At 40.1% G+C, this 17,111-nt stretch overlaps 1 protein-coding gene across 1 annotated transcript in view; it reads right to left on the bottom strand.

Annotated features, from left to right (window-relative positions):
- Nucleotides 1-13,037, bottom strand: part of CASD1 (CAS1 domain containing 1) — a 53,987-nt gene extending 40,950 nt beyond the window's left edge. The window contains exons 1-3 of the mRNA XM_068972817.1: nucleotides 12,905-13,037; nucleotides 5,175-5,271; nucleotides 4,520-4,640 (exon numbers count right to left, since the gene is read on the bottom strand). Coding sequence (XP_068828918.1) covers nucleotides 4,520-4,640; nucleotides 5,175-5,271; nucleotides 12,905-13,037 — 351 coding nt within the window. The remainder of the gene's footprint in view (nucleotides 1-4,519; nucleotides 4,641-5,174; nucleotides 5,272-12,904) is intronic.
- Nucleotides 13,038-17,111: the final 4,074 nt, after the last annotated feature.

Raw genomic sequence — 17,111 nt, 5'->3', positions numbered from 1 at the left:
TGTAGGCTTTTAGAATTTTTATCAGAATAAGAATATAAAGGAGCTTACTTGAAAGAGAGAGATGGTACCAATCCCCTGATACTGTTAGGACTTGGTTAATGGACCAAAATGTGATCAAAATAAGGATTTCATGTGTGCTTTGAAAGACATTCTCCAATATCTTAGGGTATTCTTTAAGTACTGAGTTATACGTTTATGAAAGCAGCATACTAACAGCCTATATTTACTCATTTACTTGCATTATCATTAATTAAATGAGTGGTGAGTAATTCCCCCACTATGGTAGACAGCCAGTCTGAAATCAGTCTGAAAAATCTGTGTTTAGCTGACAAGTTTAGACTACTTATATTAATAATAAATGTTTCCATCTTAATTTTTGATTTCTAGCTCCCTCACACATATGTATATTTTATATAAACATAAAATTAAACAGATTTTTAACATGTAATATAAATGTTTATATATATATGTATTCACACACATGTATCATAGTACACACATACGTGTGTGCTTATGTATGTATGTTTATGTATTATATTTGATATTAGATGAATTTGGTTTCATTTATTTTTTCTTCTTCTGGTTTGGAATTACCCACCCTAATTCTATCCTTCCAGTCCTTGCCCTTGGAATAAAGGGCATCTTAAGTTCTAAGTTAAGATGATACCTTAAAGTGTAAAGAGGACATCAGAACACTTTAATTGTGTTCATCTCTCTCTGACTTATATGCTATGTCAGTTCTTTAGTACTGTGTTTTTGTAAAGTGTAAAAAGATATTATTTGACATAGTTTGTTTAGATTCATACACGTTTCTTATTTTCTTTAACCATTAATTCGGATCATTTTTTTTTCTGAATCATTTCCCTCCTTGAAGTTTATTCTTTGGAAAACTCTTTAGTATAAGTTTATACTGCAGTAAGCCCTCATAGTTGTTGTTTATTTTAAAATGTCCTATAATTCAAGAATAGAGGAATTCGTATGTTACGGATACAATTCTAGGTTAAAGGTTTCTTTCTATCAGAACTTTAAAGCTATCAGTCTACTGTCCTCTGGCTATCAATATTACTGTTGAGCAATATGCTGGCTCAGAGCTTTGTTTGCTACGTATAGGGCATTGTAGCTACAGGCATCTATCTTCAGGGCAACCCAAATCTCTATTGCACACTGACTGTTATCGTTCCCATTACTGGATTTGCCTCACAGTTTGTTCCTTTTTTCTGGGGGATGTGTCCCCCATTTCAAAGTCTAGAAATACATCAACAAGTATTTTTTAATCTAGGATCTAGTTGGTTTGAGGTGGAAGGGGCCCCCAGAGTATCTAGCTTGCCCTCTGGCTGGAAGTAACACAAACAGCTTTCTTCGTTGCAAGACTTCTCAAGTTTTTAATATCCTAGCCTAAACTAAAACTACCTAAGAGGAGGATATGATATCCACCTCTGCCCAAACTTATTTGACCAGAGCTTCTTACAGAACTAGTCTTCCACAAAATATAATTTGAAAAAAAAAAAAAAAATCCTGCTCTAAAGCTTCTTTTTTAAAAATTTTCTTCAGTACAGAAAAGAAATTTTAAAAAATTATCTTCAATACTTAAAGAATCCCATTACCAAGGCTAAAAAAAAGTAATCAAATTTCACAACATGCCAGGCTATGTTGTGAAATATGTAAGAAACATATTTAAAAATAATGATAACACACAATCTCTGTCCTCAAGGTGTTCAGAGAGAAGAGAATAAGTAAAATACAATTTAGCAAATGCTCCACCAGTAGTTTGAACTAAATAACTGTCTCTTTAAAACTATAAAAAACTTTCTTTGCAAAATGTATATAAAATAAAATGCATCTTATTTGATAATTGTGGGATAACCAGGAACCCCTAGAAAATAAAAATTGGAAACCTAGTGCTCAGGAACAACATACCATATTGTAGCTACTTCTGGCCATGGACTAAACCATTATAGATTTTTTTCAACTAACTGTTGCCAAATGCATTATTCCAATTTTCAAATCCTCTATTCTAAGCCTAGAAATAGTAAAACTATTTTTTAAAATTCAGATATCTATTTTTAAAATGTTTACTGAGGTTTTTTTACTTTAAGCTGTAAGAATCTCGTCATTAAACAGTTTCAAATCTTCTGTATAGTTTTGTATGTATAAATACGAATGCAAAATACATTCATAGATATCAAATAAAATGAAAAGTTTACTTTGTTATCCTCTATTATTCAGCTTTAAAATCTATACTAGCTTTTCCTAGTTGAAAATCGCTACTGGATTCTTCTTACAAGAGTTCCTAAAGCCTTTGACTATGTGGATCACAATAAACTATGGAAAATTCTGAGAGAGATGGGAATACCAGACCACCTGACCTGCCTCTTGAGAAATCTGTATGCAGGTCAGGAAGCAACAGTTAGAACTGGACATGGAACAACAGACTGGTTCCAAATAGGAAAAGGAGTGTGTCAAGGCTGTATATTGTCACCCTGCTTATTTAACCTATATGCAGATTACATCATGAGAAACGCTGGGCTGGAAGAAACACAAGGTGGAATCAAGATTGCCGGGAGAAATAGCAATAACTTCAGATATGTAGATGACACCACCCTTATGGCAGAAAGTGAAGAGAAACTAAAAAGCCTCTTGATGAAAGTGAAAGAGGAGAGCGAAAAAGTTGGCTTAAGGCTCAGCATTCAGAAAATGAAGATCACGGCATCCGGTCCCATCACTTCATGGAAAATAGATGGGGAAACAGTGGAAACAGTGTCAGACTTTATTTGTTTGGGCTCCAAAATCACTGCAGATGGTGACTGCAGCCATGAAATTAAAAGACGCTTACTCCTGGGAAGAAAAGTTATGACCAACCTAGATAGCATATTCAAAAGCAGAGACATTACTTTGCCGACTAAGGTCCGTCTAGTCAAGGCTGTGGTTTTTCCTGTGGTCTTGTATGGATGTGAGAGTTGGACTGCGAAGAAGGCTGAGCGCCGAAGAATTGATGCTTTTGAACTGTGGTGTTGGAGAAGACTCTTGAGAGTCCCTTGGGCTGCAAGGAGATCCAACCAGTCCATTCTGAAGGAGATCAACCCTGGGATTTCTTTGGAAGGAATGACGCTAAAGCCGAAACTCCAGTACCTTGGCCACCTCATGCGAAGACTTGACTCACTGGAAAAGACTCTGATGCTGGGAGGGACTAGGGGCAGGAGGAGAAGGGGATGACAGAGGATGAGACGGTTGGATGGCATCACTGACTTGATGAACGTCAGTCTGAGTGAACTCTGGGAGTTGGTGATGGACAGGGAGGCCTGGCGTGCTGCGATTCGTGGGGTCGCAAAGAGTCGGACACGACTGAGCGACTGAACTGAACTGAACTGAACCATCATCATGATGAGACTACTTAGTTAGCTGTGAAGTCCCCGATTTTTCAGTTTCCTACCACTGGACAAGGTGATGTGTACAGGCAGATTTTTATCATAAATTAACGAGCTACTGCCCTACAATTCTGAACTTTCTTGTACTTTACTTTTTTCTTGTTATTCTCCACTCCCAACCATATGCAATTAAAGACAAAAATGAGAACTTCAGATCACTTAAAAATGTATTAAACAGAAAGATACAATGAAAGAGTTCACAAAAATTAACTAATTAACAAATTAACATTTAGAAAGATGTTCATCCTTGTTAGTTTTTTAAAAGATAACATTTCTAAAATGAGAAATTAAAAAGAGCAGAAATTTGTCACACTGTCATTTTAATTATATAGCATGAATGTCCAGTGCCAGAAAGGTTACAAAAATTAGGTTCCAATGTACATTGCTAATTACAGTGTAGATTGAAAGAATTTAATAATATAATCAATAATTGTTAAAGTACTATATTCTTTAACCTAATATTTGCACTGTAAAGATTCTATCCTAAGGAACTAATTTAAAAAGCAAAGTTCTCACACAAAAATGTAATAAAAATGTCCTTTTTAAAATCACAAAATATTAAAAATTAGAAAACTACAAAACGTTAAGAAAAGGGAAGATTATATAGGATCACATTATGTCCACTCACTAGTATACTGCCATTAGGAAGATACTTAACACTGATTTATAATAATATGGTAAATTATGATAAGTGGTAGCCAAGAAGATATCAAATTGTACATGCCAATCTGTTACAATTTTGTCTTTTAAAAAAGAGACTGAAAAGAAATATAGCAAAACATTAAAAGGAGGATAAGGGATATTTCTTCTTTATTCTTTCTAAAAAAATTTTTTTTAAGTTTTTCCATGGAAAGAATTTTAATATTTCTGAAAACAAAAAGTTTAAGTCAATAAAAGGTTTGCCAATACTTTACCCACCACTTCTTTTTCTTATGGCTCCGTAATGGCAAATTGTTCCCCGTTCCCTTTCCCACAACCAAACTAAAAATTTTATACTTTCTTTTGTTCACGTGAAAGGGCACACTTCTCCTGTAACTATTCAGTTGCCTAACTGCTAAAACAATACCCTAATGAAACAAATAGACAGATTTTACCTTATTTCCTTCTTCTTTGAATTGAGGATTAATTATTTTCACAAAAGAATAAAATAACTGACGAATTCTGGAATCTCCAATAAATGCAATATGTTTATCTATGAGGCAGTTCTTTGCTTCACTGAAATCAACAAGGAAACATCAATTAGAATACAGAAAATCAGCCCAGGCATCTTCAAAGCACATAATTTGTGAACAAAGTAGTACAGGATTATTATATACAGTTATGTTGTCATTTTAGAAACAGGTGGCCAGGTTTGTTTAACCTACCAGTTCGTGTATGATTGATTAATTCGATTAAGTGTTTCATATGTACTTGAACCACAGTAAGTGCTTAATACTCACTCTCTCAGAAAAACTGCAAGAGATAGCTATCCGAGTCCCAAAGCAAAAGTCTTTCATTCACAGGCTATTGCCCTTGGCCCCTGGTTTTCTCTCACCTGAGATAAAGCAGATTGGTCCAAAGCTTTCCCTAATGCTTTAGAGCAAGAATACTCCTTTGGACTCACCCCCACTCCTGCCCTGTCAGCACTTCTCTACCATCACATGGAGAAGCGCCATCTGCCACTTTCTTTGCTCTATTAACACTTCTCTACCAGATACTAAGACCCATCTTAGCCAAGAAGAAAAAACATAATAAATGAAGAAAGTGTACCTGATTTTGTACTTATGCATCATACAGCTGTGAGGCTGCCAAACCTTCTCTCCAAGAAATCTGCCACTTGAGAGAAGGTATTCACATGAATCATTGCCTGTAATAATTAAACACAATAATGTTGCTAACAATAGTTATATTTTTATACGTTGGCTGTCTATCCCATTTTACCCTTGGAGTTGAGAGAGCACAGAGTTTTCTACACTTCACTGTACCCTCTAGGTACATACGACTCATCCTTAAGAAGCAGAAAAACTATTAATATATTAATATTGAAGTCAATGAGAGGCACTAGTACAGATAAATCACCTAGAATATTCTTCATCCCCGATGCTACGGCAACGCTTTGGCAGTCCCTTCTACTGCAAGTTTCCCTCCAGGGACATCTTGCCTCAAAATAGCCTTTGTATCTGTCTATCACTTCTACTTCTAGTTGGGAAACAAAAGTTTCAGGGATAGAAGAGAAGACTCTGGAAATGACTTCCTATTCAAGTATTACAGTACTTCGTGCATTAGTACATCAAAAACCTGGTAAATATTGAAGTATTTTATAAATCGACGCCCTGATTTTTTACAACTTCCCTGGAAGGAAGTGGGCTATATCCCTACTCTGTAAATGTGCAAACAGAGAAAGACTTATTAAAAACTTCTTAAAATGCGTAATAAAATGTCATCCTTTTACAATCTCACAAAGACTTGTAACACTGTTAATCAAAAGATGGCTGAAGATACACATGATCAATTACCAGTAATAAATGCTATCATTAATATCCATCCTCTACTTCTCTCGACTGTCTCTTGCCTCCACCGTCAGGATGACAGCAAACTCCTCCCACTGTGGTTGGGAGAAGTTTCAAACAGAAAATCCCATTTCTGCAAACCCCCTCACTCCTGTGTAAACTGGGACAGATGGTTACCCTCCTTCTTTTGGCCATGTTACTGTACATTAGCTTAATGTAGATGACCAACGTATGTGGTTAAAAAGGGGGTTGGAAGCATCAGAAAAGTTCAAGTATATCAAATGGACGAGGGAGAAATGAGATGTGTACATTAACTGTGGGGTTACAGTTAATGTGCTTTTAAATTTGATCTCCAGTTCTTTAACAGTCAATAGCAATCTATTTGTTTTACAAATAGTTAAGGTCAGGATGGAGAATCTGGTAAAAAGAATACTACAGAACAAAATGGTGGAGATAGGAAAGAGCCAAAGATATTTTAAGTACAACACATCTCTTTTCTCCATCCAGTCGTCTGGACAACACACAGATAAAAGGTGATACAAACACAAGGCAAGTAAGCATAAACAATGAAAATGTTGATACCACAGTGTCATAAACTCTAAAACAGAAAGGAGGAAAGTGAAAATAGTACACCGTTCTGTTGGTGAAAACTGGATAAGGAAAGTAGATGATAAGTTATTATATTTTTGTAATTACAGATGTAGCCTAAGCAGTTTTTTCTGTATTTTAAAGATTTTTTAATAACATCTCTCTAAGGAAACTATAAATAATCAGTTCTTAATTCTTTTCAATTATCAAAAACTAATGCTAGTTCTAAAAAACAAAATTAAGTTACATAAACAATCACGGAGGAATAAAGAAAGGACTATAGAAACACACAATTATTTCCTAAAAACAGCACTGCTGCTGCATTTTTAAATAATGGCCATACAGTAAAATCCTATTAAAAATCCAGTAAATGTTTAAAATTAGGATGAAAATTCCATATTTACAGCACTTCTACCTCTTTAAATACATCTATTAAACCAAGCAAAAAGTTAGTAACACATTTATTTTATTAAAAAGTTATATAAGAAGTTTTAAACAATTGGCATTCTGTAAAGTTTTCCTTTCTTCATCCCTTCTTCTTATTGCTGTTACTTGACTTCTGTTTCTTAATAGAAGCTGGATCAATTTTCAGTGTGTTCGATTATGCTATTTGTTTAACCATCTCTAGAGGTTATTGATATGATTTTGTGGAGATGGAAGTGCCACACCAGTGTCTTAAAATAATCAATTTTCTCCACCAGAAAATGTGTGTGTTAAAATGCCAAATTCTTCTTTCCCTCTTTAATATTACTGCTCAGACATTATTTTTCAGTAGTTCAGCTGGTAGAAAACAAAAGCTCTAATCTCAAGACCCCACATAAGAAAAACCTCATACCAAGACAGATTTAAAGTTGTCACTAGCCAAAAGACATTTTGAACACTGCATTTTAAAAACTAGCTGGTCTTTCTGGGAAAAATATTCAACTACCATATTAAGGTAGCTGAATAAATGCTAGTTAATGGTGACTCTTCATAATATATGCAAATTAAAAAAAAACAAAACACCTTGTATCTGAAACAGTCTCTGTAACTTATCAGTTAAAGTGAAAATCACTCAGTGTGTCCGACTCTCTGGGACCCCATGGACTGAGGCTTGCCAGGCTCCTTTGTCCATGGACTTTTCCAGGCCACAATACTGGAGTGGGTAGCCATTCCCTTCTCTAGGGGATCTTCCTGACTCAGGGATCAAACCCAGGTCTCTCGCATTGCAGGTGAATTCTTTACCGTCTGAGTCACCAGGGAAGCCAGTTAAGGTCTACTCAAAACAGAAACTACACCAGCTATTTTAGTAGAGAGAATGTTATATGAAGAACTGTTAGGAAAGTAAAAGAATTGCTAAGTAGATAACTGAAAAGGTAATGAGGACACAGACTTTTACATATTTGTCAGCAAAATAATAAAAATAGTAGCACTAGTAAATACTGTAATATCTGATTAAAAATAAATTAACTAGTTCTAAAAAAAAAAAAAAAAAACTCCACAAAATTCTATACTCTAAAACTAGTTCTTTTCCTGGGAAGGAAACAGTTTTAAAATCAAATCACTAAATGTAAATCTAAATGTTCAATTAATGTGACACATTTATTTTATGTATACTAGCTACATGTTAACATATGCTGGCACATTATTTTCCTTTGAAAATTTACCCAGAAGAACCCCAAACAAAAGAAAACAAAATACTACAGTCATTATTTTCAATTGCTTCATATAATTTTGATAGCTACCTTAATACAACCAGTGAGATGAAAGTTGCCAAGTGCTCAGATAAATCACGTTAGAACAGAATTTTTAAAAAGAAAAAAAAAGCAACTAATGGGATAGAATTATCTACTCCAGCTATCTCTAATACAAAGATTATCTAGATGAATGGCTGTCTTCCCTTCATTCTGTTATCTTAAGCATAAGCATTCTCGTTTGTCAATCTAAAGTCTCAGGTTTTTATGCATGATTTTTCTATAATAGAAAGATACTAAGAGCAGACAAAGTAAGTAAACAAGTTAAAAAACAAACCTGAAAAACAAAACAAGTAAAAAAAACACCTGACCTGCTAAATAAACTGAGGCTTATATTTGTCATCGAATAGAATACCTCTGGCACACTGCACCTGTAGACTGAATCATCTTGACAAAGCTGTATGTTTCTTGCTAACAACCATGAAAATACCAGATCATAAAGTTTACAATCTGATCTGCAGAATATTTTATTTGTCCCAAACTTAGCAAGTTATACTTCTGTCTGTGTTGAAAAATCACCATTTACAATTTTCTTTAGATAAGCTAGGAGTGCCTCTTTACAAGAGTGTGTCATGTAGATCAGGATTTTTCTAGCAGCCAAAGAAGGGAAAGCCTGAGAGACCGAACGCTGCTTCTTGTTTTAATTTCTGAAGCTTTGAACTCATTTTTCCAAACCATGCAGTATTATTTCATATTTGTATTAAATATGCCTATGACAGAAAGGAATTAGAAGTCAACAAAACTAACACATTTGAAGCAAGTTAACTTTATCAATTAGAAAATCTAAATTTAACCAGATTGGAACTATTCTTAAGGCTACTGATACTGGCTTCTTATCCCAGAAATGATGCCTTTAGTCTATAATCACAGTATTCATGGATATCTTGTGATTCCATAATGGTAAAATTTACAAAAAAATGTAACTAAAAGAATAACTACTTTTTAAAATGTCATTTTTTATGTGAAATAATATTAATAATAAAAAAAACCACAAAACACTACTTTCTAAAATTAAGATCAGAACATGCTCTTAGAACATGAAATCAATTAAAACCAAAAGAACCAAATGCAGGGAGGCAAAGAGAAGGAAATTAGGACTTCAAAAGTCAGTTTATCCAATAACTGTTACAGAGTTCCTACTATGTGTTAAGCTCTGATGATTTAAGGATGAATAAAATACCCTTGGAAGCTCAAAGTTTATGTGGGGAGGTCAGATACAAATTATTATAATACAAGATGGTAAGTCTGTACCAGTTACTGTAGAAACACTGAATTCCTAATTTCTACCTCTATGCTGGTGACATCTGAACCAGGATTTGAAGGAACAAGTAAACAGGTCAGATTCTGAAGTTTTAGACATGTAACTCGTTGGACTGTGAAGAAGGCTGAGCGCCGAAGAATTGATGCTTTTGAACTGTGGTGTTGGAGAAGACTCTTGAGAGTCCCTTGGACTGCAAGGAGATCAACCAGTCCATTCTAAATGAGATCAGCCCTGGGCGTTCCTTGGAAGGAATGATGCTAAAGCTAAAACTCCAGTACTTTGGCCACCTCATGTGAAGAGTTGACTCACTGGAAGACTCTGATGCTGAGAGGGATTGGGGGCAGGAGGAGAAGGAGACGACAGAGGATGAGATGGCTGGGTGGCATCACTGACTCGATGGACGTGAGTTTGAGTGAACTCTGGGAGATGGTGATGGACAGGGAGGCCTGGCGTGCTGCAATTCATGGGGTCACAAAGAGTCGGACACAACTGAGCGACTGAATTGAACTTTTAGAAAATCACCATTTATTGGAAAATGAGTAAGACAATTTTTGGCTGGCACTGTGAGGTTGAATTAGTATTTCTAAATGAGTTAACCCATGTTCTGACAGAAAACACTTTCTCACTCCTTTTATACGTTACTACTGTCTAAGAGGCTCCAGAAAGGCAGAATATAACATAATGGTATGAGACACGACTAACTGGGTTTTAAATCCTAGCTCAGTCAGACTAATGGTGTGTCTTTAGGCAACTTAACCTCTCATGCCTCATCTTTAAAATGTAAATACTGCAATTCTCTGAATCTAAGACTGCTGATTATAAAATACACCATTATTTTATATAACAGTAGGGAAAATGTTATCAATTAAACTTTGACATGCAATCAAAGTTTTAAAAACTCATCTTGATTACGGATATTAAAAATGGTGGGGGCAGGAAGTGGGAAGTATTTGTATCTACCCATAGGCTGGTTGCAAAGACAAATTAAGATTTAAAATCCTTAGTAGCACAGCACCTGGCATATAATAAGTGCTCAATGATAGCATGTAGTTTTGCCAAGCTTTGTTTTCTGTAGTGTGCAATTTTTTTTACTTTCTTTAGCTTGTAAAACAAGAGATACTGAATCTGTGTATTTCAATTGCATTCACTCTCCTGGCCTGAGGCAAACCCATACTCACACACTGGAGATTTTAATACACAGCCTAAACCTCTATATGTAACATAATGTCCTTTCTTATTCTAAAGATTTATGATGCTGTGATTCAAGTGTTTGATTATCCTTGTGTGAAAAGCATTGCATCTGACTGTTTCACACTGCTAAAGCATGAGGCTGGCTAAAAAGTTTCTGGTAAGCTCATTTCTCTCCCCCATCTCTGGCTCACGTTCCTGACATTCCGCTTGGGCATGTACACACACCAGGTGTACTGCTTCACACTCAAGACACTGAAGCACCTACAGAAGCTGCTGCTGAGCTTCTGGAGGAGGCTTTATAAACGATCCCAGATTGCTACACTGACTCTTAAGGTTCCATCTGACATTCTATTTTCCCTGCGGAGGACAGATCTTGAAAGGATGAAATTTATAATCTAAATATAGCAATTAGGACCACGTTTATCCAAAGACAAAAACACAATTAAAAAAGGGAGGTGGGGGGGGCAGATGTTTAGCTCATAGGAGGACCATGCTGTTGCTGTTGCTGTTAAGTCGCTTCAGTTGTGTCCGACTTTGTGCGACCCCACAGACGGCAGCCCACCAGGCTCCCCCGTCCCTGGGATTCTCCAGGCAAGAACACTGGAGTCGGTTGCCATTAGAGGACCATAGCACACACTTATAAAAGTTACCTCCACTATCACATACATAAAATTGAGTTAAATTACTATCATCCTGTAACAAAATAGCATAAAATGTCAGTGGTCAGAAATTTTTCTTTAAAGTGACAATAAATGAATGCATTAAATTGCTAGCTTTATTTTGTATATGAAAGTGTTGGACTTCTCTTACAGCAAATGAACCGAAGTCTTGCCAGGTCATGTGAATGTGATCTATGGGAAGCTGGAGGAAAAAGGCCACGAGGGTATAAGCAATTCATCTTTTTCAATCGATTTCGTGTATTTATATAAAAGGCTATTCATCCAGTACAGTACTAGAGTGTAAGATTTTTAATTCTCAAAGCATCGCAGAAAACAAAGCGGCACAACCAATCAAAATATCCTTTACTTTGAAAGATTTCCTAAAATGAGAAGCGAGTTCGGATTCCAGTGCCCCCTTTACTGGATATTTTGCCAAAGTAGGTGCGAAGCTAAACGGGAAACACCTTAAATGCGCACCTATTACACATTACCTTTTGACCAGTTATCTCACAGTCACCAAGAGCTGTCCAGATAATGGCTTCAAAACTACAAGAACCACAAACAAGAGATCCTATCTTTGTTAATTTCCCTCAGCCTGTCAACCTCTATCCTAGTGACATTCTCACAGAGAAAATTAAGGAAAAAAAAAATCAAGAAGGACAAGTAAATATCCCTTGATTACTGAAAAATAACACGTTCTGAAATAATGAGGTCATATTTCCTTACTCTTTGCACCAATTTCAAAACCCACAGCGAAGGCCTCCTCTCAGACTGCTTCCAACTTGTTTTCCTTGCCCACCTCAACTCCTGTCAACCCGTAAGTTCTTTTCTAACATCGGCAGCAGTGTCTTCACTTTGTAAAAAGTGTGCAACCAGACCCCTTTAAACGTTTCTGAATCACAAAGCCTGGGTGACACCTCCTCCATTTGGCCAAGGGCATCTTCTGCCAGCTGTCAACTCGGCGGCAAAAGAAAATGGGGCAGCCCTTGCCGCTGTCCAACAGCTTGGCCCCGCTGTTCCAGGGGCAGAAACGGGATAAAACAAAGGCTAAAAAGCTGGGCACCTAAGGCGCAGAATTGGGCGACCCCACTTGGAGCCGAGGTGCCCCCGTGGCGGGCGGCCTTGGCCTCCAGGCGCCCTGGGCTGGCCCCCGAGGGCCGCCTGCTCGCCTCCTGCACGCGAGCCCCGGGCCTGCCGCGTGTCCCCCGGCCCAGCCCGCGCAGGAGCCGGGACCCCCGCTACCCGCTGGGCCCGGCCTGGGCGGGCGCCCCCGACTCCAGCCCTGGCGGCTCGCGGTGGGGGTGGGGGGGCGGTGCCCAGGACCACGGGCCCTCGACCCGCGGCCGCCTGAACTGGGGTCCGCTCGGTCGGTCGGGGGCGCCCGGCCCGCCGCCCGGGCCCCCTGGGGGCGCGTGGGGGTGCCGCCTGCCCCGCCCGCTGGGCGCGCCGGCGGGCGGCCGCGCGAGCGTGGGCGTGTGTCGGGCGCGGGGGCGGCCTCCAGCCTCCGCGTCGCCTCCTCCCGCCCCGGCCGGCCCGGGCAGGGGGAGGGCCCGCTCACCTCGGTAGCGGCGGGAGGCGAGGTGGCACACCGCGAGCAGCAGTACGGCCACCAGCGCCAGCACCTTGGCGCTCCTCACGCTGAAGTAGTGGTTGATCTCCCGCTTGCCCAGGTTGTAGGCCAGAGCCGCCATCTTGGTTCCTCCATGACAACAGTGCGCGGCGGAGCGGGGAAGGGGCGCCCCACAGGGGCAGCACTGGGGCTGCCGCCGCCGCAGCCAGGCGAGGAGCCGCCGCCAGCCCTCGGGGCCGCCGCCCGCGCCTCCCGCCGGGGAGGCTGACCCCGCGGCGCCCCCGGCCTCCACCTGCCCCTCCTCGGCCGCGGGCGCCTCGGCGGCCTCCCCCCAGCCCCGCCGCCGCTGTTCCGCCGTGCCTTTCCCCCAGGCGCCCTGGACGCCTGTCTCCTCCCCTTCCTCCTCCTCCCCTTTAGCCTCCTGTCTTGAGAGAGGCTGCGCTTGCGAGGGGGGTCCGGTTGCCCAGTCCTCCGGGGTCACGGACCCCAGACTGTCCTCAGGGGTCACCGGGTCACCTGCGGCAGGCGGCGGCGGCGGCGGCAGAGACATGGGGATGTGAGGAGAGGGGACCAGGCTTCCACCCTAGCCCGAACGCGACTCCTGGGCTTTTAATTAGCTTACTGGCGGCAACCTGAGCCCAGGTTGGGGCAATAGAAGTACCGTTCCGGAAGAAAAGCAAACATCGTTCCCCTCCTTCCTTCCGCAGCACAGCAGCACACCCTTCAACGAGCTTTCTACTCCCTAAACCTGTCTAGCAACTTCACTTTCACTTTTCACTTTCTTGCATTGGAGAAGGAAATGGCAACCCACTCCAGTGTTCTTGCCTGGAGAATCTCAGGGATGGGGGAGCCTGGTGGGCTGCCGTCTATGGGGTCGCACAGAGTCGGACACGACTGAAGCGGCTTAGCAGCAGCAGCAAACCTGTCTAGCAGGATGCGAAGGCCACCCCAGTGTCACCGGGGCTTATCGTCAGGCTCTCTGGTCAGTCTGGATGCCCCCCAGATGCAAGCCAGGTGTAGACACTGCGGACAGCCTTAGCACCATCCCACCTGTATGATGACCAGTCTTCACTCACTCTTCGGAAGCCCATTTCTCTTGAAAACTGGAAAAAAAAAAAAAAAAGAAAAGTCCTGGCTTTACCCAAGTCCAGTGAGCGAAAGTATATCAAAAGTACAGAGTGCTTCCTTGCTCAGTCGCTTCAGTCAAGTCCGACTCGTTGAGACCCCATGAACTTAGCGCCCACCAGCTTCCTCTGTCCATGGGATTCACCAGGCAGTAACACTAGAATTTACTCCCTTCTGGAATGAACAGAGTAGAAGATACAAAACGAGCCTCGCTTGATGTAGGTGTTGGTGAGAAAAGAACTCCACTTTTTTGTATTTACACGAGCGTTGGCTAGGTGGTTGGGCCAGACGTCAAAATGTATTCTCGGGACCATCATTCATGCTCCTGAAGTTGGTTAATGTGGTTATCAAAAAAGGGAGCACTCCTTTGCCTTTGTTAAACGCTCCTTAGTCCCCCACTTTATTTATTTCGTTAGTTTTCTGGCTTCCCCTGTGCTGCCTTCCATGTGGGAATGCTTATTTACTTTTGCTTCCTTTTCTGCTTGAGTGAGTTCCTGATTAGTTAGGGTGTTTTCAGGCGTTCTTTGCAACTTTCCCATTTAGCCATTCCTGAAGGTGTATAGGTCCCTCTTAAAGTGTTCGATATGATGGGATTGTAGAGATCTTGTCATCCCAATTCTTTTCATCCAAGGACTCTATTATGTTTTCGTCTATGGACCCCATATCTTGAAAGATTTTTGACACTTAAATGAAATCACATACGTCACTGTCATGGATGTAATTCTAATAAGCAATAAAGCTAAATAAGTGTACAAACACTAGGTACTGTTCCCTGGAAATGGTTGCTTAATTTTGGCTGTCATCTTCTGATCCAAGGTTGATCACATGCTGGGAGAATTAAATCAGATATTGCAAAAAAAAAAAAAAAAACCACAGATAAATAACTCTGCTAACAGTATACGGTCTACCAAATCACATCTTAGAAATTTCTATGATGTCATCAACAGCAAATTAGAATTTCTGATCAGCACGTGATAACCAGTGTTAGCCTGCAGGGTTGATTTAATGCCTGCCAAAAGTAAAGAAACTTGACATTTTATTTAATTGCAATTTCCAGAAGGCTTTCTGAAATGTTGTAAATAGCTTGTGGCCCCCCTTCCCTCTCTCCAGTTCAGTTAAGCCACTCAATTGTGTCCAACTCTTTGTGACCTCATGGATTGCAGCACGCCAGGCTTCCCTGTCCATCACCAACTCCTGGAGCTTACTCAAACTCATGTCCTTTGAGACAGTGATGCCATCCAACCATCTCATCGTCTGTCATCCCCTTCTCCCACATTCAATCTTTCCCAGCATCAGGGTCTTTCTGATGAGTCAGTTCTTCACATCAAGTGGCCAAAGTATTGGAGTTTCAGCTTCAACATCAGTCCTTTCAGTGAATATTCAGGACTGATTTCCTTTAGTATGGACTGGTTGGATCTCCTTGCAGTCCAAGGGACTCTCAAGAGTCTTCTCCACACCGCAGTTCAAAAGCATCAGTTCTTCAGTGCTCAGCTTTCTTTATAGTCAAGCTCTCACGTCCATACATGACTCTTTGAAAAACCATAGCTTTGACTAGACAGGCCTTTGTTGGCAAAGTAATGTCTCTGCTTTTTAATATGCTATCTAGGTTGGTGATAACTTTTCTTTCAAGGAGCAAGCGTCTTTTAATTTCATGGCTGCATTCACCTTCTGCAGTGATTTTGGAGCCCCCCCAAAATAAAATCTCTCACAAAGTTTCCATTGTTTCCCCATCTATTTGCCATGAAGTGATGGGACCAGATGCCATGATCTTAGTTTTCTGAATGTTGAGCTTTAAGCCAGCTTTTCCACTCTCCTCTTTCACTTTCATCAAGAGGCTCTTTAGTTCTTCGCTTTCTGCCGTAAGGGTGGTGTCATCTGCATATCTTTCCCTCCAGTTTAAAGCTAATCCTTCTCTGCTCTGAATCTCTTCCTGTCCCCCTTTATTGGGAGTGTTGATGACTCCATCAGTTATCCCTATGTCAATCATTCTCTTACTGTGTCTTCTTTAAACTCTCCCTCTCTCCTGGACATTTCCCTTCTACTAATAACTGTTTTGTTAGTGAAGCCCATCCATGGACTGTGTTTCTTTGTGTTTAACGCTCCATCTAGTTCCTTCTCTGACAAGCTCTAGGAAGAATAATGTTGACTTTTCAGTCTTCACTTGCTCGACTCCCATTCTCCCTTCTAAATAACTCAAATATGTTGCCTTCTCTCCATCCCCTTGTTGTTGCCTTGCTTAAGGCATGATACCTTGCTGGAATTTTTTATCCTTTAAACTTTTCTCTCTCATGTCTGGCTCAAAAATTCAATCTTACAGCTTCCTGCCATTCCTCTAACCAGACTGAACTTTCTTAAATATAATAATGCTAAAAACTAGTTAGTGGCTCCATGTTTATTTGCCAGAATGTTAACTAATGCTCAGCAGATTATCTCAATGGTAATGATATAAAAAAAAAGAAACGATCTAATAGGAGACAAAATGAAAAATACTAACCACACTTTACTCCTTCCCTTCTATTTTTTTTCCTTTTTAACCAAATATCTATTTCCTGTTGTACCACAGGAGGTCATGAGGATAAAGAAGAGAGGAAACAGGTTTGAAAAGGACCAGCACCATAGGAGAAGCACGGTTCTGAGGTGAGAATATTTTGATAAAAACTGTTCCTGCTCTACTGTGTCCGTTTTGTTGGGATTTTAAAATTTGGGTATAATTGACATTTGGCATTGTATGAGTTTCTAGCATACAATGTGATTTGATACTTGTATATACTGCAAAATCGTAACTGGTTAACATTTGTCACCATGCCTACATACATAAAGAACCTGTCTGCAATATAAGAGACATGGAGATGTGAGTTCGATTCCTAGGTTGGGAAGATTCCCTGGAGAAGGAAATGGCAACCTACTCCAGTATTCTTGCCCAGAAAATCCCAGCAGAAGAGCCTGGCAGGCTACAGTTCATGGGGTTACCAAAGAGTTGGACATGATTGAGTGACTAAACAGCAACATACATAGATGGTTACAGGATATTTTTTCTCATGATTAGAACTTTTAAGATCTACTCTGTTAG

Source organism: Capricornis sumatraensis, chromosome 5 (assembly GCF_032405125.1).
Source record: "Capricornis sumatraensis isolate serow.1 chromosome 5, serow.2, whole genome shotgun sequence".
NCBI lineage: Eukaryota > Metazoa > Chordata > Mammalia > Artiodactyla > Bovidae > Capricornis > Capricornis sumatraensis.
Note: the sequence above shows the minus strand (reverse complement) of the source record. Positions and strands in the feature narration are given on the sequence as shown.